Source organism: Eurosta solidaginis, chromosome 4, assembly GCF_040869045.1.
Source record: "Eurosta solidaginis isolate ZX-2024a chromosome 4, ASM4086904v1, whole genome shotgun sequence".
NCBI classification, from domain to species: Eukaryota; Metazoa; Arthropoda; class Insecta; order Diptera; family Tephritidae; genus Eurosta; species Eurosta solidaginis.
The window spans coordinates 80,783,378-80,807,977 of record NC_090322.1 but is presented as its reverse complement, the minus strand read 5'-3'; the positions used below and the strand labels follow the sequence as shown (position 1 = coordinate 80,807,977).

At 39.5% G+C, this 24,600-nt stretch overlaps 1 protein-coding gene across 10 annotated transcripts in view; it reads right to left on the bottom strand.

The window, feature by feature from the left end:
• The window catches only part of Socs16D (Suppressor of Cytokine Signaling at 16D), a 687,555-nt gene that overhangs the window by 630,032 nt on the left and 32,923 nt on the right, over positions 1–24,600 (bottom strand). For all 10 annotated transcript variants that reach the window (XR_010952690.1, XR_010952689.1, XM_067782188.1 and 7 more), the window contains exons 2-3: positions 23,877–24,170; positions 23,058–23,808 (exon numbers count right to left, since the gene is read on the bottom strand). Coding sequence is in view for 8 of the 10 variants with exons in the window: in XM_067782188.1 (XP_067638289.1) it covers positions 23,058–23,808; positions 23,877–24,152 (1,027 nt within the window). In the remaining 2 variants the exon portion in view is untranslated. The remainder of the gene's footprint in view (positions 1–23,057; positions 23,809–23,876; positions 24,171–24,600) is intronic.

The window sequence follows — 24,600 nt, the reverse complement described above, 5'->3', positions numbered from 1 at the left end:
CCCCTTTTTTACGGCTAGAAGCTTAAAAATTCATCAAATTTCATCAAATAGTTACGTTTACGTCATATATTGTTGAAATACGTGATTCGTAGTCATAGTTTTTACACGCAGACCACAAAAAACCTGAAACTTTGCATCCTCACACAAAGAACCTACCTGTTTTTTATTTTATATTTATCTTAAAAATCGTTTAGGTATGTAGATCTGTTCACTATATATTTCTTATCTTATACATCCGATTATTCGGAGATTACGAACGGGATAAGATTATTGTTCAGCCCCATTCATGAAAGGTATGAAGTCTTCGGCACAGCCGAAGACAGTCCCGTTCTTACTTGTTATTTTTGAGCTCTGTATTTGCTTTACACCTCACTTTAATCATGCCATATAAGCCAAATATATAAAAATATTGATTATTATTGTGTGTGTGTGTTGGCACGGTTAAAGCGGACTTAAAATATGATTATCTATTAATTAGACACAAATATGACGTAGTAGAAGACAATTTCCCAATCCCATGCGATGGAATATTAGGATTAGATTTCATTAAAAAATATAATTGCATTTTGGATTACCAAACAGAAGGAGACACTCTGATATTGGGACAATATGACAACCCAGAAAACATAATAATCCAGATGACTAACAAACCAACAATCAATAGTTTTTCAATTCCCGCACGATCAGAAGTACTTAGACAAATTCAAATTAAAAATAACAATTCAGATTTACTAATTCCACAACAAGAATTGTCTGAAGGTATTTTTATTGCAAACACACTAGCAAATTCACAACAAACATTTGTTAAAATTATAAATACCACAAATAAAAATGCAACACTGCAAGATTTTAATATACGTACATAAAATTTGAATGATTATACAATAGTTAAAAATAATAAACTCGAAAATGAGGCCAACAATAACGAAAAATTACAAAGATTAAATAAAAATTTTCCAAAATTTGCAAATAAATTACTTAATGCATTATGTGCAGAATTCATTGATATTTTTTCATTGGAAACAGAACCAATTACCACTAAAATTTTTTAAAAACAAAAACTTCATATGAAAGACAATAACCCAGTCTACGTAAAAAATTATAGAATACCAGAAGCTCATAAGAGTGAAATTAACAAACAAGTAAATAAATTAATTAAGGATGACATAATAGAACCTTCAATCTCAGAATTTAATAGTCCAATTTTATTAGTACCGAAAAAATCACTACCGAATAACCAAGAAAAAAGATGGAGAATGGTTGTAGATTACAGACAGGTAAATAAAAAATTAACCGCATATAAATTCCCTTTACCAAGAATTGATGACACACTAGATCAATTAGGAAGAGCTAAATATTTTTCATGCTTAGATTTAATGTATGGATTTCACCAGATTGAACTCAGCGAGGAATCGAGAGATATCACATCTTTTACAGCACATAATGGTACTTATCGTTTTAAAAGATAACCGTATGGCCTAAAAGTAGCACCGAACTCATTCCAAAGAATGATGACATTAGCATTTGCAGGCTTAAAACCTTCACAAGCATTCCTATACATGGACGATTTAGTCGTATTGGGATGCTCCGAAAATCATATGATTAAAAATTTACGAGATGTTTCCGCAACTTGTAGAAAATATAATTTAAAATTATATCCGGATGTTTATTTTTCAACCAAGAAGTAACTTACCTTGGTCATAAATGCACAAGCAAAGGAATTTTGCCAAACCCCAATAAATTCGAAATTGTTAAAAATTTCCCAACCCCTAAAAATGCGGATGAGGCGAAAAGATTCGTCGCATTTTACAATTATTACAGAAGAATTATCCCAAATTTTGCAGAATATTCTACAATAATAACAAGACTTTGCAAGAAAAATGTAGTTTTCGACTGGACAGAGGATTGTAAAAAATCCTTTGACCATTTGAAAGCTGCGTTAATAAGCCCTAATATCCTACAATATCCCGATTTCAATAAACAATTTTGTATAACAACTGACGCAGTGGATATGCTTGCGGAGCAGTATTAAGCCAAGAGTATGAAGGAAAACAATTGCCAATTGCCTATGCATCAAGATCATTTACTAAAAGAAAAATTAATAAAGCAACAACAATTGAGAAACAATTAGCGGTCATTCATTGGGCTATAACATACTTTAGACCATACATTTACAGTAGAAATTTTTTGGTCAAAACAGACCACAGACCCTTAACATTCCTATCTTCGATGAAAAATCAGTCATCAAAATTAACTAGAATCAGATTAGATTTGGAAGAATATGATTTCGAGGTGGAGAATATGGCAGGTGAAGAAAACTACAGTGGCTCACAGCTTATTTCGTGCAGCTATAGAACAAAACTGTTGAGCTATATAGAAAGGAAACTAGTGCTGGTGTCAAAAAAATTCAAATGCACAGTTTTAATAAAAATACGCTTTTTTTGAACAAATACTTAATTTTCATTTGTTTACACGTTTGTGCTAATTATTTAATAAAAACCAAAATTATCTCAAAAACTAGGATCACAGCTTATTTCGAGCACTGCGCTCTGCCTTAGAAAAAACTACTTATTATTTAGTTTAGTACCTCGTATGACCACCCTTTTGTTAAATAAAGTCTTCAAGATGATTTTTCCTAGATGCAATTAGTTTCTGAGCGGCTTCGTGTGGTACCTTATGCCTTTCTTCGACAAGAGTAGTTTTTAAATCGCTAATCTTACTAATCTGCCTTTGTCGTGTAGCCGATTCCAAAATTGACCACAAATTTTCAATGACATTTAAGGCGGGACATTGTGGAAATGGAATCATGTGGACAGTTCCATGTTACCCATGCCTGCACATTCCTGGCACAACTCCAGATTTGTGTTAAGAGTATTTGTCTTTGTTATTGCAAAATCGATCACGTACAACTAAATTAGGGACAATTTGCAACAAGTTGTCTTCTCGTAAGGTTAAATAAAAATTTTTGTGCCTTTTTTTATTTTTGAGCTCTGTATTTGCTTTATTACACCTCACTTTAATCATGCCATATAAGCCAAATATATAAAAATATCGATTAAGAGATGATACGTGCAAATTTAGACCTCAAAAATAAAATTTTGAGGACAACTGTATGGTATGGCGGTGGAAGTGTGATGGGTTTGGGCCTACTAGGCTGCCTCTGGAGTTGGCAAAATAACTTTCTTTGATGGTACAATGCACAAAAATTTTTATTTAACCTTACGAAAGGCAATTTGTTGCAAATTGCCCCTAATTTAGGTGTACGTGATCGATTTCGCAATAACCAAGACAAACACCTTTAACACAAATCCGGGATTGTGCAGGCATGGGTAACATGGAACTGTCCACACCTCATGAATCCACTTCCACAATCTCTCGCCTTAAATGCCATTGAAAATTTGTGGCCAGTTTTGGAATCGGCTACACGGCAAAGACAGATTAGTATGATTAGCGATTTAAAAACTACTCTTGTCGAAGAAAGGCATAAGGTACCACACGAAACGGCTCAAAAACCTATTGCATCTATGAAAAATCATCTTGAAGATGTTATTTAACAAAAAGGCGGTCATACGAGGTACTAAACTAAATAAAAAGTAGTTTTTTCTAAGGCAGGGCGCAGTGCACGAAATAAGCTGTGACCTTAGTTTTTGAGATAATTTTAGTTTTTATTAAATAATTAGTACAAACGTGTAAACACATGAAAATTAAGTATTTGTTCAAATAGAAGCATATTTTTATTAAAACTATGCATTTGAATTTATTTGACACCGTCACTAGTTTCCTTTCTATATAGCTCTACAGTTTTTTTCTGTAGCTGCACGGAATAAGCTGTGAGCCACTGTATGTAGCCGACGCATTATCACGCATAGATATTAAAGACCTAAAACAAATATCGGTAGAAGCGTGTAAAATATTAAAAGTTACGACTAGATTGGAAACTAACAAAAATTATAACAATAAATATTCCAGTAGTAAAAATGAAGAAATAAAAAGTCACAAAGAGAACCAAATAATATTTGAAGCGCTAAATAAATATGAAGTAAAGAGTCCAGCTTGTTTTAAATCCTCCGAAATTATGTTTCAAAAAAGGAAAGAAAATTTGTAGCGAAATTAATATAAAAAACCTAATTGTTGAGGCGAAGATTGACTTAGGTCAATGCTTATGAAAGAAGCCGGCAATTTAGGAATTAGAAAAATACAGTTGTCCTTAGGATACAAATTGTTTAAAGATAATTATACCCGGGTAGACACATTTAAAGAAATTGGTACAAAAGTTCTCAAAAACTTAATTACAGCATTAACTCCAGAAGTTATGCATGTGACAAATAACGAAAAAATTAAAGAAATTCTTCACAAATTTCATGACGATCCTGTTTTTGGTGGCCACCCAGGAATAAATCGCATGACAAATAAAATAAAACAAAAATTCTACTGGAAAGGAATGAAAAACGATACCAGAAAATATATCAAAAAATGCGTTCACTGTAATAAAAATAAAATAATAAAAAACACTCAATGTAAAGTCATGCTCTAAAAATTGGTGGTTTTACATACATATATCTTGCATGCGTTCTAAACGTTTCTCACGCTGCATTGCTTTCGACACTCTGCTTATGTCGTAAGTATGAATAAGTTTAAAACAGGCATGCTTAACCATGCCTGGTTTATAATAAGCAACGTCAACATAATTACGTTCCCACAGGCAGCAAGCACGCGAAGCGAGTGCGATATATGAGCCACGCTTAGGCAACTGCGACCATGCGAACGGTTACTATGCACAAACGTTTACATCGCTCATGCAATATGTATGTACGTATGATTAGTATATAGGAACTTTAATACATAAGAATATTTTAGTATAAATAAGACGAAATTTCTGAATTGTTTAGTTTCCCAGTTACTTATAGTTTCCCTGGTGTGTGCTTTTGTGAGTCCACAAAAGGGCTCTGGACCATAGAATGCTGATGTAGCATCCTGCTTTGCTAGGTAGTCTGCATGTTCATTACCTTCATGTCCCTGATGTCCGGGAACCCATCCCAACAAAACCTTGTTTTTGGCTCCCAGGGCATTAAGGATTTCAGTGCATTCATCCACTAGCTTAGATGTAACTGTGTAGGATTGCAAGGCACGCAGTGCCGCCTGGCTGTCCGACATAATGTAGATGCTCTTCGATGTTGAGCCTCTCCGCAGACATTCTCTACCACAGACTTCTATTGCATGAATTTCTGTCTGAAATATGGTGGGGTAACATCCCATTGGTATCGATTTTTTTAAGTTTGGCCCATAGATGCCAGCTCCCGTTCTTCCGTCATCGAATTTCGATCCATCCGTGCACCAGACCTCTGAGTCAGGGTCGTTATAAGGATTCCCTATTTCCCAGTTGGTCCTGTCCACAATGGACATTTCAAAGTTCCGTGATATTCTGGTTATTTATAACAAAAAATTATTTAGTCCTTAGTTTTGTTATTTTATTGAAAAAAAAGAAATCAATAAATACAAGTTTATTATTTATTACTTATAATAAATTATCTTGAATTATTATTTTTATTTATAATAAATAATAAACTTGTATATCTTGATTTCTTTTTTTTCAATAAAATAACAAAACTAAGTACTAAATAATTTTTTGTGATAGAAAAAGGTGTATCATTTATTTAATCTTAAACATATCTAACAAGGAAACTATTTCTGAGCTATAGGAGTCTGTAAGATCTTTTGGTGATCTTACATGCCTCATGGATGATATGACTGGATCAGAAGAGATGGCCAACATGTTGAAAAGGTCTTCTTTTTGCCTAACTCGTAAGATTTTGTAAGCGTTAGTACTTCTATATCTTTTGTAGTCCGTGTTTTTAGATTCTCGAGCTTCTTCAGACAATTCTCCTAATGGTAAACACTGGTATTCTATTAAATCTTTCCCATGGGTTAAAATGTTATGTACCGTTGGTGTGAGCTTTTTCTTAGGATACTTTTGAAGCAGCAGCTCTGCAGTTTTCGATGCATATTCTCCAAATTAAGGTCCATTAACTTTTTCATGGCAATTTAAAATATTTAAAATTACTCCCATTCGTTTAAAAATTTCTCTATCGACTCCAGTAATGCGAGCAGTCATTTCATCGTGTTCAAAAAATCTTCTTGAGGAGTTTCCATCATTTGTGTTTCAAAGTCTTTTTGACTCTTCTTACATATTGGACATTTCAATGTAGATGATGTTTTTGTTAGTAAGTTTAAAACTTTTCATTGTTAGAAAAAAATCATGCTTTATGGTAATAACATCCCGTTTTCGATTTATTTCAATTATTGTTGGTTCTAATTTTGCGATTTGATTTTTTATATCACTCTCTGTAGCTTTTATGAGTTCCGAAGGCTCCTTCTCATATTTAAATAATATCGGCCGGCACAATTTAACTGATGACGGCCGCGGATTTTTCCAATATTCTGAAGCTTCATCTTTTAAACGGAGGGGAACAATAGAAGCCATAACATATTACCATCTATAATTGTTCCATCGTCTACATTTATTCTTTGTTTATATGCGCTTTGTCCTGATGATCCAGCCCCATTTATTTATCAATGTTAGCCTTTTTGGCAGTGATTTCAACTTTTCTTCAGAAAAACTTTTCAAGAGTCGCATAGACATATGATCCATTAAGATTTGGAGCTCAACTTCAGCTGATACTTCGGTTATTTTGGCTCTTGGAGGAACTGCTTCTTTCTTGGCTTGAGTGATTTGTTTGTGTTCAGGGAAAAGATCGGTATTATGTTGCATAATGACTCACGCAATATATTATATTTATCCTTCGATATCCCGAGATCGATAAACAGCGCCAAAGGCTCTTCAGGAGTGTATCTCCTAGGTAGCGCCTTTGGGGGTGTGGGAATGCTGTTTTTGATCCTTCCCAGTCGCACTGGACTTGCTAACGCAACTGCTCCTGTGATATGAGACTTGGTGTTTTCTTTGTCCTTTGTACATTTAATAGCCAATGCTTCTGAAAGACGAGTCGTGGCGATAGTTCTAGTATAATCGGGCAGTTCATTTTCCTTGTGTAGGTCGAACATTCTTCTATGGGTTTTGTTGGTCTTCCTCTATTTCGATTCGTTGATGTGCTAGGCATTTATTCGTCCAAAAAACTTTTACCAGCTAGCCAGCTTTCATGCTTACTTATAAACCTTGAAGTAGAACGACCGACTGCTTGCCATTTTCTTTGTATTGGAATGTAGAGGAAGCCAATTTTTTCTTTCAAGTCTTCGTCTTCTTTATTGTATGCTTCATTTGGTATTTCTGTCATAATAGCCTCAGCGAACTCCGCTTTTGTCTTTGAAGGTTTGAACACCTCAAATAGTTTGGAGTTTTCTAAAGACATATTAGAATTTGCCATCGAATATATCTTAATAAAAAAATATGAGAGCTATATTTATGTTTATTTAAATAAACAGAATACTTTATTCTATAGACTCCAAAAAACGACTGATTTTGGGCGTTGTATTAACTATTATTTTATATACTCAAATTATGGAGATGATTTCCAGGTATATTATGCAGCTTGTAACAGACAAATTTGGTTTTATTAACAAATTCCAACAACAAAAGTGAGCGTACTAAATTCGCCTCCTTCTTACCTATACCTGCTCAGGCGCGTATTTATACCCAAGATTGCTTCACTTTATTTGATTTAAAAAATGAAATCGCAGCTGGACGCAGGTAGACCTTATGAATTCAGGTAACTGAATATTTAGCAAATACCTACTGTAAATTTCACGTAGACCCTTTTTGTCCTTTTTTTTATTTTCCATCATAGTTCGAAAAAGGTCCTAAAAATAGGCTTTTAGAAAAATAGGTAGATCTGACAACTTTAAAAAAAAAAAAACAAATTTTATGTTTTGCTTCAACCTAGAATTAAATATCCTTTCGTTATAATACAAGAAAGCAGTAGCAGGCCGTTTTGTTTAGAGACAAAACAATTTTTCATACAACAAAAAAGAACAAAAAACACAAATTTGTCTAAGTGTTAAAAATTAATCAACTTTGAGCGGCGCTGCCTCCTAAAATATCATTTTCTGTTTAATAAGAGTTATATGTATATTTGTAATACCTGGAAAATTCTCTATTAAATACATGTATTAGGTTTATCGAACGCTTTCATGAAATTTTGGTTTTTGCCAGGCTTTTCGGGCAGAGCCGGCATAGTGCGTCGCTCAAAAAGCGACCATATAGGGGACGCGTAGCATGCAATCGGCTGCCCAATTGCTTTGTAAGTGGAAATGAGCGTTTCTTTGTCTTTTCCCCAAGTACTGCCAGCAAGAGATTAGAGGATTTTATTACGGCTCTGGATTTTCGGTACAATTGCGGCTGCCTGCTCCACAAAATGTAGATCCTGATCCTGTCACGCCCAAGATTTTGGGGTGTAGGACAGTCGGTAGCGTAGTGCCATCGACATGGATGTTCAAAATGGTCGACATTTCGGACGTCCATGTTGTAAATAAGGTCGCGGAGGATTTAGTCAGTGATGCCAGGTTTCGCGGGGCGAAAAAATTGGAGAGATCAGGGAGGTAGCCGTTTATTCTGTTGCAAAGCTCATCGATCTGTGGGCCTGGGCCTGTGGCCATTATTGTGCAGTCATCGGCGTAGGAAACGATAGTAACTCCTTCTGGTGGCGAAGGTAGCTTTGATATGTAGAAGATAAACAAAAGTGGGGATAGGACACCACCCTGTGGCACCCCTCAATTCCTCTTGGTTTTGATGTTTCGTTTCTAAATTGCACCACCCAGATAATTTACAGTCCACCTTTTAAGACATGGGGGAAGGGTAGACCCTTCCAGGTCTTGCAGTAACGTGCCATGGTGGACCATATCAAATGCTTTTCAGTACTGTTCTACGGTGAGGGTTTTGATTTAAACCGCAATTTATCTGGATGCTAATGGCATTTCGCGTTGTGGTGGTGCTATGAAGTTTTCTTAAGCCATGCTGATGACAGGCTAGCTGCAAATTTGCTTTGAAGTAGGGGAGCAAAATGGCTTCAAGCGTCTTGGTTACTGGCGATAGGAGAGATATGACTCTCTTATGTTAGCTGGTTTCCCAGGCTTTAGTAGCGAGACCACCTTGGCCATTTTCCATTTTTCGGGTATGACAAAGGTGCAAAGAGACAGTTTGAAGACATGCGCTAAATATTTGAAACCCCCTTTCCCCCCCCCCCCCCCCCCCCTTTCAAAAAATAGCGATGGAAAAAATAGCCGACAAATTTGGCAACGTCTCCAGTGTTTATAATATTTATATTAACTGTTGTGATGGATAAAATCCTCAGATATATTTCAAAAAACAGCGATGGAAAAAATAGGCGATAAATTTGGCAACCTCTCCAGTGTTTAAAATATTTATATTAACTGTTGTGATGGATAAAATCCACAGATCCAATACTCATAACACAATGTTCATTTTAAACTTCAACCATTTTTGTGACACCTTCCTTTTTCACTTGTTTTTTTTCTGTTTCTATAATCTAACACATTTCTGTTTCTATAATCTACATTTTCTTATTTAACAGTCACTCGCAATTATTTTCATTTTTGTACTTTATTAAACGTTTTTTATTAATTATCATGATCGCGGAAAAATTCCATGCGTATTTTCGCTCTTGCAAACCGAAACTCCCTGCCTTAGCATTTCTCTCACCTAAAAGGCATTTATAACTGTACTTCCAGATCGCTATGGATCGCGCTCAACCGGCATCCCGGAGGTCATTGAGATCGGAGATCATCGTTCCGAACCACGCCGGCGAGTCCCGAATCTCGCCACTGCTAGTGGACTATAGACGATGCCGGATTTGCACACGTCAGCACGCCCTCCGAAATTGTGCTATATTTAAGAAAATGACGCCGCCACAACGAATTCCACAGTCTCATGGATGGGATTGTACGACGGCGATTAGTCGGGCAAGGAGTAGAGCTGCACATAGTTCTAGTCTTGGAAGACTGGTAGTGCGAAGAGGGGCAACCTTGCCTTTAGCGACCAGAAGGTGGGACGAAGTGGTGGCACCGTGGGTTGTTCGCAGATATATAGTGGCGCAATATGCCTTTTCTGACGCATCGCAGAAACCATGCAGTTCAACCTGCTGGTTCGGCATGTAGTCAACCCATCGAGGTATCTTTATCTCTGAGATGTTGGGTAAATTTTTTGCGAACTGCGTCCATTTAATGAAGCGGAGGGGCTTCACTGGTTCGTCCCAGCCAGTTCCGTCTATCCATAGCTCTTGGAGTAAAATCTTGGCCTGAATCATAATCGGCGTAAGCCACCCTGCGGGGTCAAAAAGTTTTGCGACCGAGGAGAGAATTTGTCGTTTTGTACTAGCGGACGAGAGGGGTATTGAGTCCACTGTATACGAAAACGTGTCGGTCAGAGCGTTCCACTGTATGCCGAGAGTTTTGGTGTTGCTTGCTTTCTCGAATTCCAAAAGATTGGTATCTAGCAAGTCCTCTTCTTTGATGTTTTTTATTATACTGGGGTGATTGGCCGTTATTTTCCGTAATGGAAATCCTGCTGACGCTAACACTTGGATGACTTGGGAGAGAGATGTTTCAGCAGAGAGAATTTCATGGCTGCCAGAGAGAATGTCATCTACATATGTTTCTTTCGTCAAAACAGGGACGGCTTTGGGGAAAGTTTCCTCTACATCTTTGGCCAGTTGGTGAAGAGTACGTATGGCGAGGTAGGGGGCACAGTTCACACCAAATGTGACTGTTTTCAGACGATAGTCTTTTATGGGGTCGCTCGGAGATGAGCGAAAGACGATCCTCTGATAGTCTCTGTCGTCTTCATGTATTATGATTTGACGATACATTTTTTCTACGTCTCCGTTAAAAACAAATTGGTAGGTACGCCACTTGAGAATCAGAAGCATCAGATCGGGCTGGAGGGTAGGGCCGGTATAAAGAACGTCGTTGAGCGCATGTCCAGATGCCGACTTCTTTGAGGCGTTAAACACGACCCGCACCTTTGATGTCTTTTTCTCGGGTTTGACAACTGCGTGATGAGGAAGATAAAATGAGAGGCATTTTCCTCCGTCAAATTTTTCATAGGAGCCGGTTTCCTCCATATGATCGAGGGTGAGGTATTCTTCTAGAACACTATCATATTGAGTCTTTAAATCCCCTTTCTTCTGCAGACTTCTCTCCATTCCAAGAAACTGGCTTAGAGCTGAAGACCGAGAGTGGGATAATGAGATTGACTCTGGGAAGCTGGGTTTAAACGGTAGCCTTACGATATAACGACCGTTATCATCGCGTGAGGTTGTGGCTGCATAGAAATTTTCGCAAAACTCGTCTTCTGGGATTATTTGGGGTTTGGTGGGAACTTCCTCCAATTCCCAGAATTTACGCAATAAAGAGTTAAGATCTTCGTTGGACACTTCTGACACTTGTATGCAGAAAGCGTTTACCATCACAGGAGCTCTACCGCTCAGAATCCATCCAAAAATGGTTTTCTGCGCTAGAAGATGGGGGGAAAGTTTCTCAACGCCATTTTGGATGATTTGCGGTATTACATCACTGCCTAGGACGAGATCTATTTGCGAGGGGGAGTGACAGTTCGAGTCTGCGAGGTTGAGGTGTGCCCATTTTGCTTGAAGCTCGCTAGTGAGCTTAAGCGAGGGGAGCATTTTAGTTAGCCGGGGTAATACTATTGCCTCTGCACTTATTCTGGTTTTGAAATCAGGGGATACCAAAGTCAGAGAGCACAATTTGTTTGAGGTCTGAACTACCTTGCCGCCCATCCCTGATATTTCAAATCTAGAGGGTTTGAATGGGAGTTTGAGTCTATCTTGGGCTCTGGTAGAGATAAAGGTTCGTTCAGATCCCTGATCCACAAGAGCTCGTAGTTTAAAAATTTCTCCTTTATGCTCTACGGGAACGATAGCCGTGGGTAAAATTATTTCACAATCGTTTTCGGAATAAAACGATTGCACTTGGCTTTTCTGCGAGCCTGAAGGGCTTTCATCCAGAGCATTGGCTTGATCGGGAGTATTACCGGGTGAGACTGTGGAATTCGTGGTGGTGGCTTGTGAGGCTGTCCTTTGCAATCGTGAGGGTTGTCTTTTCGGCACTTGAGATGTGTCTTCGTGAAGAACTGAGTTGTGCCGATCTTGACATTGATTGCAAGTTTGAGTACTGGAACAGTCTTTCAATATGTGTGACTGAGAGAGGCAATTGAAACACATATTGTTTTCTCTCACAAACCTTCTGCGATTAGAGGTCGACAGCTTCTTAAATTTGAAGCAACTTATAAGGGGGTGAGATGAGGTTTTACACATAGCGCACTTGTACATTGTTCGCTGCTCTGTCATATGAGATTGGGTGTGGGAGGTCGATCTATTTTGAAAGGGATGCAACTGTTGGGGTTTAAATGGCGGCCTAGTTTGAGGAGGAGTGAATTTACTTTTACTTGGGCGCCATTGATCAACTCTTTCTACCACTTCGTATCGCGTTGTGAGGAACTGGTCCATTTGGGACCAGTTGGGAAGTTCTCTTCTTGAGGTTAGAGATTGCTCCCACAACGTGACTGTATTTTTTGGGAGTTTAGAGGTAACCAGATAAATAAGTATGGGGTCCCAGTTATCTGTGGAGACTTGTTGCGTGGCGAGAATTTGAAGGCAATTTTTTACCGACGATTGCAACCTTTGAATGTCTTCACTGTTTTCGGTAGTGATAGTTTTTAAGTTCATCAGGGCCCGTATTTGGTTATCTACGAGAACTCGTCTGTTCTCGTATCGGGCCTTTAGGGCTTCCCACGCTAAGGCAAAGTTGTCGTCAGTCAAGGGAAATTGGTTGACTATTTGAGCTGCCTTTCCTTGGGTTTTGTATCTGAGGTGATACAATTTTTGCGCTTGGGAGAGTTTCGGGTGGTTAATATAAACGGCTGTGAACATGTCACGAAATGAGGGCCATTTTTCATAACCACCATAAAATATTTCGGTATCGCAGGGAGGGATTTTTAGCGAAATACCGGAGTTATCGGGTGGACCTGTTGTGACGGTAGGGGGAGCGGGGGCATTTGCTTGTTTAAGCAACTGAAGCTGGTCTTCGATCTGGGCTTTTGTGTCTTCGTATGCTATGAGACAGGACCTGTATATGCTATTAGCAGATGTTGGAAAATCTTCGGGCAGGTCCTGATCTGGGGTTTCGACAATCTTATCGAAGACTGCTTGGACTCTATTCCAAAATTTGTCTATATTGGCGTTTTTTATTTTGAGTGAGGACTCCGTGTTGTCTTGGAGCGACGTCGACCTAAACCGAGCACAATATTCCAAAAAATTGTCCGTTTCGGATGTAAATTTTTTGGGGGCAGACGAGATTTTAAATTTTTTAACTCCTTGAGTTTTGGAGCCACCTTTTTTGGTTTCATCGTCACTCATTTTTGAGCTTTGTTTTATGTCGCTTAGAGTTGAGAATCAACAAAAAATTTAACTTCAGAGAGAAAACTTTTTTTTTTTTTTTGAAGAGAGAGTATTTGCTTTTAACTATGTGAGGGAGTTACGTTAAAATATTCACGTTAAATAGCAAGAGAGAATACTTTTCAAAACCAAAAAAAGTTTTTAAGTTAAATTTATTTGAGGGTGAGACTGAGAAAATTTTACCACTGTGCTGCGTTTGCACTATATTTAATATATGTATATGAGGGTGGTTTAAATATACGTGGGAAAAATTATGTGAGATATATGTATATATACGTATTAAAAGTATCTCGGGGGTAAATTATTATAATTTTGATACGTATGAGATTATCTAAAAATGTGTATTTTTATTTATTTTTTTTTTTGTGTGACTTAGAGGAGTTTTATTTAGCTTCGATTTGTTGGACTGTAGGGGCTTTGAGGAGAGAGAAATTAGTAGCTTATCGAAATTCTTAATGGGGATTGAGAATTTGTAGCGTGCAAATTTAATGCGAGAAAAGTGCTATAATACGCACTGCACCACTCTTGTACCACTGTGCACGATATTTTATTTCACCGCTTATGTCGTTTTCTTTCTTTTGTATATCCGTATGTATGTATACGCAAGTATGGAGATTTGAAAATATTTTTTGCGTTTCGTATTAATTTAAATTGGGAAAAATCAGAAGTTAGCAGAGGTTGTGCAATATATTTAATTAACGACAAGAGATATTTTAATTTAAAATGAGGAAATTTTAAATTATTAAGAGATTTGTCGCATTAAAATATAAGGGGTGCTTTTAGCAAGTGTGCCCACTGTAGCTAACTACTGAGTTTTTCTTATTTTGCTTTGCACATATACCGTACTGAGTTTTGCAATATGGGGTTATTGCTATATGTATATATATATATATATATACGAAATGGTATGTGCAATTTTAGTGGGAACTTGAGAAAATTTGGCGGGAAATGAGGATTATTGGCGGGAAATTCTAATCCTCGAAAATGAAAATTGCCTTGATTTTTCTCTTTTATGTATATTTTTCCGTGTTTAGGGTGTATTAAAATGTCATTTAATACTCACGGTTTTTTGGCAAATGGGTATTTATTGTCGCTGGTTCCTTAGTGGCGTCGAAGGACCACTGGTTAAGGGGGTGGTAGTATAAAATTTACCTTCCTCTCCTGGCGGGATATAGCTGTTGTGGTGGCAAGGTTGGTTACGGTGGCGCTGTGCACTGTTTGAGGGATGGATGACTCCTTGCAGTTGGTTGTACGGTAGCTGCTGGACACGATGGTGACGGTGATTTGCTGGTGGCGAATGGCTCCTCTGATGTATAATATAGAGGTCAGTTTTTCCGCAGCGGGTTGGGCAAGAATTGCGTTAAAGTTGTAAATGAACAGCGAAAAGGTAAGCCGATAATCGCACTTAATCTGGCACTATTGACTGCGGAAACGATACTGGTAATTCACGATATTCCTTTATAACGACTCCGAACCGAAATAAATAAAGAGTGGCACTTTATAAATTTTTTAAAAAAGCTAATTTCTTTAATTTAGAGAGGGATTTTCAATCTTAATTACAATTTCTTAAAATTTGGTATCACACCGCGATGGTTAAAGAATTCCGAATGATAAAAATATAAAAGGAAATGTCAAAGCAATAATAAATGTATGTATGTACGTACATAGTCACATCTGTCAACCCATTGTTGGGGTTGCCAGAGAGGTGAAATACGCTGGCGTGTTAGCGTACAACACAAACGTCTCAAATACTTAACGTTAATAAGGAATATGTACGTAATATAGAATATACGTATTTGTACATGCAAATAATTCACGATGCATACTTATACGTAAAAGGTACATATGTAAAAACTTCAATATAAAATTCAGCTAAATTCATTTAAATTCATGTTTAGGTTTTCTTAAGCCTAAGTTCTATTAAATAGAAGGGTTGGCTGTTGGCGACTACGACAGTCGCTCAAACACTAGGCTTTTAAGCATCGGCATAGCTATGCCGTCTGGGCCCACTGCTTTGGATGGTTTAGCATGGCCGATGGCATCCTCAACCTCTTTGGCGGTGATGGTAATTGGAGGCGCGTTGAATTTATGTTTATGGGCGTCTGTTGGCTCTCCGTCTAACTTTTTCGACCGTAGAATGCATTATATATCATCGGCAAAAAGCGCTCGCGCATTTTTTTCGCATCCGACAGCACTTTGTCGCCAAAGGCGATCGAAGTTTTGTCATTGTTCTTAGACGGATTAGATAGGGACTTTACGGTGGGCCAAAGCTTACCTACACCGGCAGAGAGGTTACAACCGCTTAGGTGCTCCTCCCATTTCGCCCGCTTGTGTTCATCCACAAGCAACCTGATGCGTTGGTTTATATCTCTTATTTGGGGGTCGCCGGGATCGAGCTGTCTTATGAGGTCACGTTCTCTCTCTAAATTTCCGGCCTCCGCCGGAAAGTTAGGCCGAAGTTCGGGAGTTCTACCGGCGGGAATGAAGCGAGCCGAGGCGGATTCAATGACATTGCGGAAAGCAAGCTCCCCTTGGCGAGCATCAGTCGGGATAAGGAGGGCAGCAAAGCGGTTGTCTGTAAAGGATTTCTATTCATCCCACTTTCCTTTTTTAAAGTTTATGAAAATGCGTTTTTCTGTGACGATCAAGTCGGCGGTACGCTCGAGCGAAATAAGTATAGGCAGGTGGTCGGATGCCAATGTTACCATCGGCTGCCAATTGACGCAGTTTACGAGTCCTGCGCTCACGATTGATATATCCGGCGAACTGTGACAGCTTCCTACCATACGTGTTGGGGCGTCTCCGTTTATTGTGCAGAACGTCGTTTCTTCTATTTGATCCGCCAACATCTCACCCCTACTGTCTTCCTGCAAGTTTGAATGCCATAGATCGTGATGGGCATTGAAATCGCCTAAGATAATGCCATTATTGCCAGTGAGTAAGGCGCTGATATTAGGGCGGTAGTTATCCACTGGGGCAACAGGTGTCAGGAGGGATGTAGATGTTGTTGATTTCAAGGTTTATAAAAGTTACGAGGTCGTCGGGTTTTGGGGTCTAACCCAGAACCTCCCATTCGGTCCAACCTTCCATTGCACGTGACACACCGACAAGAGTTTGACCATCCTAAAAAGATTCTTTTTCGGCAAACGCAGCAAAACCATTTCTCTTGACCGGGATCAGGTACAGGTCCCGGATTGGGTTCGATACCGTCCCGGAGCAGGAGAATATGGCGCAGTCCCGCTGCAAGGAACTGCAAATTAAATGGGGTGACACTGAAATGATAGCCCTTTGACGCTTCCCAAGGCAGTCGGTTCTATGTACCGGAGCGACTCGGGATTTTTCTCGACCAAGGACTGTCATTTCAGTGTGACCCCATTTATTTTTTTTCGTCCCTCCCACAAATTGTCATCCTCCCAGCAGCTCCTTGCAGCAGGACTGTTCCATACTCTCTTACTCCGGGAAGGCATCGAATCCAATCGGGTCCGTCTCCTGACCCCGGTCCTGAGAAATGGTTTTGCTGCGTCTGCCGGAAAAGAATCTTTTTCGGACGGTCATACTCTGTTCAGTGTGTCTCGTGCAAGGGATGGTTGCATCGGACAGGTTGTTCTGGGCTTGATCCCAAAACCCGACGTCCACGTAACTTTTATAAATCTTTTGTGGCTCCTTGCTGTTCACGCCCAAGAGCGTCCCGTAGTCTACGCCTAAGCGCCCCCACTACCTTCCAGCAGCCCCGCTGCTCAGCAAGCCACAACAAGTACCCCCTGCTGCTCGCGCCCCACGGCGCCAACAACTCAAACAGCTGATACCACTCATAACTACTACCTTCGTAGTAGAGTTGGTAGCAATGCTGAGCATCAGCCCCTGCCCCCGTCTTCTCCCCCCTATTTTCCGGCAGCAATCGTGCAGGTCAGGGAAACAGACTCTTAGTCCCTACCTCCGTTGGCACCGTCTGCCAGCACAGAATATATAGGTTTGCGACATCCGCCCAATGCAGCTCCTGCCTTGGGTGGTGCCACTTTCCTAGATGTTCTGGTCTCCGCGACGGCAACCCCTGACGGGTTTCATCGCGCCATGTTTTCAGGTCACAAACCCAAATCATCCGGGTACCCCAATGCTTGCCCAAGGACGCCCAGTCCCAGGACCACAACATCAATTGCGTCCTGGCCTTCCACAACCCAGGCGTAGTCAGCCGTCACTTACCCCCAGAGTGGCAGCGTCTCCCCTTATGCACTTCAGAATTCTGCAGTTAAACTGTAATGGACTAACTGGGAAGATTACGGAGATAGTCGATTTCATGAAGCGGCACATCCGCATTGCTGCGATTCAAGAGACTAAACTCACAGCAAGATCTGCATTGCAGACCTGCTCTGGGTATAATGTCCACAGGAAAGACCGCATGAGCGGAAATGGAGGCGGCCTCGCGTTTATCATACACGACTCTGTGCAATATTATATATTTGATCCTGGCATCGACCGCAGGGACAATGTCTTAGAACGTCAAGGCCTATCTGTCCGGTCAGGCGATGCAAACCTAGAAATCATCAACATCTACATCCCTCCTGCCACCTGTTGCCCCAGTGGATACCGCCCTAATATCAGGGCCTTACTCACTGGCAACAATCCCATTATCTTAGGCGATTTCAATGCCCATCATGATCTATGGCATTCAAACTTGCGGGCGGACAGTAGGGGTGAGATGTTGGCGGATCAAATAGAAGAAACGACGTTCTGCACGATAAACGGAGACGCCCCCACACGTATGGTATGAAGCTGTCACAGCTCGCCAGATATCTCAATCGTGAGCGCAGAACTCGTAAACTGCGTCAACTGGCAGCCGATGGTAACATTGGCATCCGACCACCTGCCCATACTTATTTCACTCGAGCGTACCGCCGACTTCATCGTCACTGAAAAACGCACTTTCATAAACTTCAAAAAAGGAAAGTGGGAAAAATATAAATCCTTTACAGACAACCGCTTTGCTGCCCTCCCTCCCGACTCATGCCCGCCAAGGAGAGCGTCCCTTCCGTAAGGTCATTGAATCCGCCTCGGCAGGTTTCATTCCCGCCGGGAGAATTCCCGAAATCCGGCCCCACTTCCCGGCGGAGGCCGCAAACTTAGCGAGAGAACGTGACCTTATAAGACAGCCTGATCCAGGCGACCCCAAAATAAGGGATATAAACCAACGCATCAGATTGCTTGTGGATGAACACAAGCGGGCGAAATGAGAGGAGCACCTAAGAGGTTGTAACCTCTCTACCGGTGTGGGTAAACTTTGGTCCACCGTAAAGTCCCTATCGAATCCGACTAAGCACAAAGACAAAGTTTCCATCGCCTTTGGCGGCAAAGTGCTGTCGGATGCGAAAAAATGCGCGAGCGCTTTCTGCCGACAATATATAATGCATCCTACGGTCGACAAAGATAGACGGAGAGCCAATAGACACGCACATAAACGCAAATTCAGCGCGTCACCAATCACCATAACCGCTAAAGAGGTTGAGGACGCCATTGGTCGTGCTAAACCATCCAAAGCAGTGGGCCCAGACGGCATAGCCATGCCGATGCTTAAAAGCCTAGGGAAAGAGGGTTTCAAATATTTAGCGCATGTCTTCAACCTGTCTCTTTCCACCTTTGTCATACCTGAGAAATGGAAAATGGCCAAGGTGGTCCCGCTACTAAAGCCTGGGAAACCAGCTAACATAGGTGAGTCGTATCGTCCGATATCTCTCCTATCGCCAGTGGCAAAGACGCTTGAAGCCATTTTGCTCCCTTATTTCCAAGCAAATTTGCAGCTAGCCCCTCATCAGCATGGCCTCAGAAAACTCCATAGCACTACCACCGCGCTAAATGCCATTAGCACCCAGATAAATTGCGGTTTAAATCAATACCCCCACCATAAAACAGTACTCGTAGCGCTAGACCTATCAAAAGCTTTTGATACGGTCGACCATGGCTCGCTACTGCAAGACCTGGAAGGGTCTACCCTTCCCTCATGTCTTAAAAGGTGGACCGCAAATTATCTGGGTGGTCGGCAGGCATCGGTGCAATTTAGAAACGAAACATCAAAACCAAGGAGAATTAAACAAGGGGTGCCACAGGGTGGTGTCCTATCCCCACTTTTGTTTAATTTCAACATATCTAACCTACCTTCATAACCGGAAGGAGTCACAATCGTTTCCTACGCCGATGACTGCACAATAATGGCCACAGGTCCAGGCCCAAAGATCAATGCGCTATGCAATAAAATAAACGGCTACCTCCCTGATCTCTCCAGTTTTTTCACCCCGCGAAACCTGGCATTATCACCGACCTAAATCTTCCGCGACCTTATTTACAACATGGACGTCCCAAATGTCGACAATTTTGAACATCCACGTCGATGGCACCACGCTACCGACTGTCTTACACCCCAAAATCTTGGGTGTGACGTTTGATCAGGATCTACATTTTAGTGAGCACGTAACCGCAATTGTTCCGAGAATTCAGAGCCGTAACAAAAATCCTCAAATCCCTCGCTGCCAGTACCTGGGGAAAAGATAAAGAAACGCTCATGACTACATACAAAGCAATTAGCCAGCCGATTACGTGCTACGCGTCACCCATATGGTCGCCAAGCCTAAAAATTACCCACTGGAAGAATCTACAGGCCTGCCAAAGTACTGCTCTTAGAATCGCCACGGGCTCTCTTCTTATTTCCCAGAACACCATCTGCATAATGAGGCGAGAATACTCCCCATCAGGGAGAGAAATGAGATGCTGACCAAACAGTTCCTGTTGAATACCCAGAAACCTGGGCATCCCAACAGACATCTGATTGATGAACCAGCGCCGCCTAGGGGCTGAAGGAGTCATCTCCGTAAGCATTTTGAGGAAATACGGCACCTGAGAACTCAGCCGTATGAAGTGAAAAAACACAAGCAGGTCCTTGGTGAACTCCATAAACAGGCGTCGGACCTTTATGCCGGGAATTGTCCGGTGAATCCAGTACTTAAAGAAAAGTATCCAAAACTCGCGGAAGAGGAACGCATACTCCCCAGGGAAATGCGTGTCACTCTTGCTCAACTTCGTTCTGGATACTGTAACAGGTTAAACTCTTACCTATCCAGAATCAACCCCGACATACAAAATGTATGCCCCGCTTGCAATGTGTCCCCACATGACACCAACCATCTCTTTAATTGTATTGTGGAACCAACGCCTCTAACACCCCTTTCCTAATGGTCCCCCCTGTTGAAACGGCAAGTTTCCTTGGACTCCCGTTAGAGGATATTGATGACAATTTGTGATCGGTCGCGGCTATTAGGTGGGCGAGCATTGCTACAACAACAACAACAACGGGAAAAATCCCGAGTCGCTCCGGTACATAGAACCAGCTGCCTTGGGAATCGTAGCATCTATCAGCAAAAATACAGTTTTTCAGTAGAGCAAAAAAAAAACCGTTGTGGCAGCATATGAAGTACCATCCCGTTTTGTATTCAACTCAGTTTTTTTATTCTAAGCTCAGCTTAGTTTAAAAGTCAGATGGGGGTTTGGAAATTTCGATTTGAATTTGTTTCATTAAAAAATATTGTTGATAGAGGTTATTGCAGTGCATAGTAAATATTAGTTTTTTGGATGTAAGGTTTATATCGAACCGAATTATGCCTTGTAATTGTGGGTATGGAACTAGAGTTTCATATCGAAGAGCATGGTGTTGGTTCTCAAGGTAGGTATTATCAAAAACGTGAACCTCGGACGGACGGACCGACGAACCTGGCGCAATCAAAACATTATTCGACACTGATGATATTGATATACGGAAATGTATGCCTATCTCAACCCTATTATACAGTTGCGCCCCAACGCTATGAGATAACACCGTTTTCACACAGAAACTTAATCGAATCACAATTCTATTTAATGAAATAATTAAGTTTCCCTTATCATACAGCGCCTTTTGCTTCATTAAGCGAACATTTGTGAGCAGCCCCAAAAAAATATTTCGTTTTTAAAAAAGTAGTTAAAGTGGAAAGCAGCCGTTTCCTTCTTAACTATAAATACAATCAAAATAAACTGTATGCGCAACTACCCATAGATGTTGCACCTAACCAAATATGTGCCTATTTTCTATTTTTCATAAATTATTGAAAATAATTTATTTTTGATTGTCATTAGTTACATTGACAAGAAAATTCGAAGCAACACGCAAAACCGACTGGATTTTTCACTCGATTAGGCATTCAATAAAGCAATAATGAGATAATTAATAATTTGTATTTCGTATGGAAAATTGAGTTCAATTAGGGCTTTAATGTAGAAACCATGACTAATTATTTCATTAAGCATCTGTGTGAAATTCGCATAAAGCTATAACTTTCTATGCTTAAGTGTAACTGGGTATGAAAAAAGTAGCCGATAGAGGGTTTGCTTTTGAAAAAAAAAATTCTTCTGATAGAGAAATTTTCAAAATGAGAATTAATACCATTTGAGCTAAGTTTTAAATTTGGCATTAATGTCATAGATTATATGTCATGAAAAGTGAGTTAGGGATAATTTTACCATTTAAAACTCATTTTCGTAAAAATTTCTGATGGAGGGTATTGAATACAAGCTTTACAGAATTAAAACCTGATGAACCATAAAATACGCTATATAAGGTTAAAATTTTTTGCTTGGCATTTTTTCTTTACATTATAGTAAAGTATAAAAAAATTTAAGAAGTACTCTTCATTCAGCCAAGTGACGGAAACTTATAAAAATGTTATTCGCTGAAAGCGTCCATTAAAGCAGGTTTATCTTTGTACAGATATGAATTTTAATGTTAAATTTAAATTTGCGGCGGAATATAATACCAAATTCTAAATATTCCCTCGGAATTTTGTTCTCGCGGTTTTTTTTATTCCCGCGGAAAAATTCCTCAAATCCTTTTCTCCTAGAGACAATAATTGGGGAATAGGAATTTAAAATTTTCGAAGCCAAATGACATTTTGTTACAAATTTTTATTTTGGTTAAAGGCACTAAAAAGTTTAATGATTGTGGCCAAATTGTTTAAAACTGTGAATGAAATATAAACAAAGCACAGTATTGCATTTCATATGCTATTGCCGGAGTTGCCTTCTTACCTTCAGCAAAGCAATTTTCTGGCGGCCATGTCGAGTTCAACTGCTCTGCCGTCATACGCCAAATTGTTTTAAACCTTCTTAAAAAATCATCAAATTTACTAAGAGCTCTTCCGTTGCTTATTTATATACTTTTCGACTTAAAGTAAAGAGTATTATGGTAGAATATGAATGTATTTCACCACAAGTTTGTACAACTAAGGGTTTTTTTGTAAAAGGAACAGTTTACTTTACTATTTTGTGAGTCCCCTTTAATTTAAAAAGTGAAGAAATTCCTTAAAAATGGCAGAGAAATTTCCATTTCAAAATCATTCATAATACCTACTTTTCTTCCTTAACCGGCTTTTAAGAGAAGTGAAAAACTCACAAGCATTATTTATTTAGAATACGAGGAATGGGAGAAGGGAAATAACTCGCAAGGAAGTTTTGCTTAGAATTGGGCTGAGTATAAAACTTAAGCGGTTATTGCAAAAAAAAAAAAACCATATTTAAATTTTCAACATTCATTCAATTTACCTTGGTAGGTGTGATGACTGTGGCAATAATTATTTATATTTCGAGGACTATATAACACTTTTTCTTGCATACTATTTTCGCATTGAAGCGTGTTTCGCTTCATACTGTAGTATAGATCATAATCACGGATTTCTGAAAGTCCAAATGTATTGAATTTCTGTGTAGCATTCATTACACTGTCTTGTTCTGACGGTATAGCTTTAAAGTATTTAGTATGATCACGATAATAAGGGCAAATGCTTCTTTTAATTCCCACAGAGGGGCTTGATGTTGGTGGCAAAGATGCTGAAATCATAGACGTTTTCGATTCAGATATATGATTATTGTAGAAAACATAACTGCTTATCACATTATTGGGCTCGTCGTATACATTTTCTGTATTATTACTGAGAATAGAATCACTTGAGTGTATTGGCTTCTTTGTCAGGTAAAAATCCTTATTTCCTTTTTCAAAATACTGTGACACGGCGTTGATATCTACGTTTTTACTTAAAGTTTCCTTCATATGAATATCACAACGTCCAGTGTCCTTTATATTTTCTAGGGAGGAATGAGAAGAAGATAAGCGTTTAAGCCTTGGCATATTACAACGTCCAATTTTTATACTGGGTGAGTCCTGGAATTCAAGTGGGGGTTCAATTGGAGCTAAAGGCCCTTTTTTTAATGTGTTGAAATTTTCCGCACTCATACCACCTTCGGAGCAATTATCTAGAGAATCAAACTGGGATACTTCGCCATCACTTTCAACAATCTGAAATAGAAAAAAATTGAAAAATGTTGTTATCTTAATTTTAGTTTTGTAAAATCGGATTTGTTTACCTGTTTGCATAGACCAATGCGATATGAATCCCCACTTGATATTGAACTGTTAGTGGTAAGTGGGACACCAGAATCATCACTTAACGACGTTACTGCATTTATTTCTACACTCGCCACGCTTGTCATATCATGATGCGGTGGAGGCGGGACTCCAACGTATTCATTGCTACTGGATTGGCACATTTGCAAAATAGTAAAAACAGTAGAGCTATTACTGAATGTAAATGATGCCGGAATACTCGAAATTGAATCCTCAGCTTTTATTGGTGTTTCCATTTCCGAGAAGTTGTAGAACTAAAAAATACATCAGAAAAATGATGATGATAATGACTTATCATATAATAATAACATGTAGAGATAGAACTTTTTATTTATTAAGTTATTGTATAGATTTTATCGCGGGCTTGGCGACTAAATCAAAAAAAACCGTAACGGATATTTGTCAAAAAAGATCCGAAAAGGATCGAAAAGGTTCGAAAAGATTCGAAAACATTCGTAAAGGTTCGGTGTTAGCAACAGGCCAAATACATAATATTGGATCTCTATCATAATCAGCGGTGGGCAGGTTACCAAATTGAGAATGTGTTAGTAAACACGAACGCGTAGCGAGCACGAAAGCAAAATCAATTATTTATTTAGTTTGATTTCAATGCTTGAACGGTGAACATGTGTCACACGCACTGTTTGGTACTGTTTTAAGCGCGCGTGCGACACTTCCTCACCG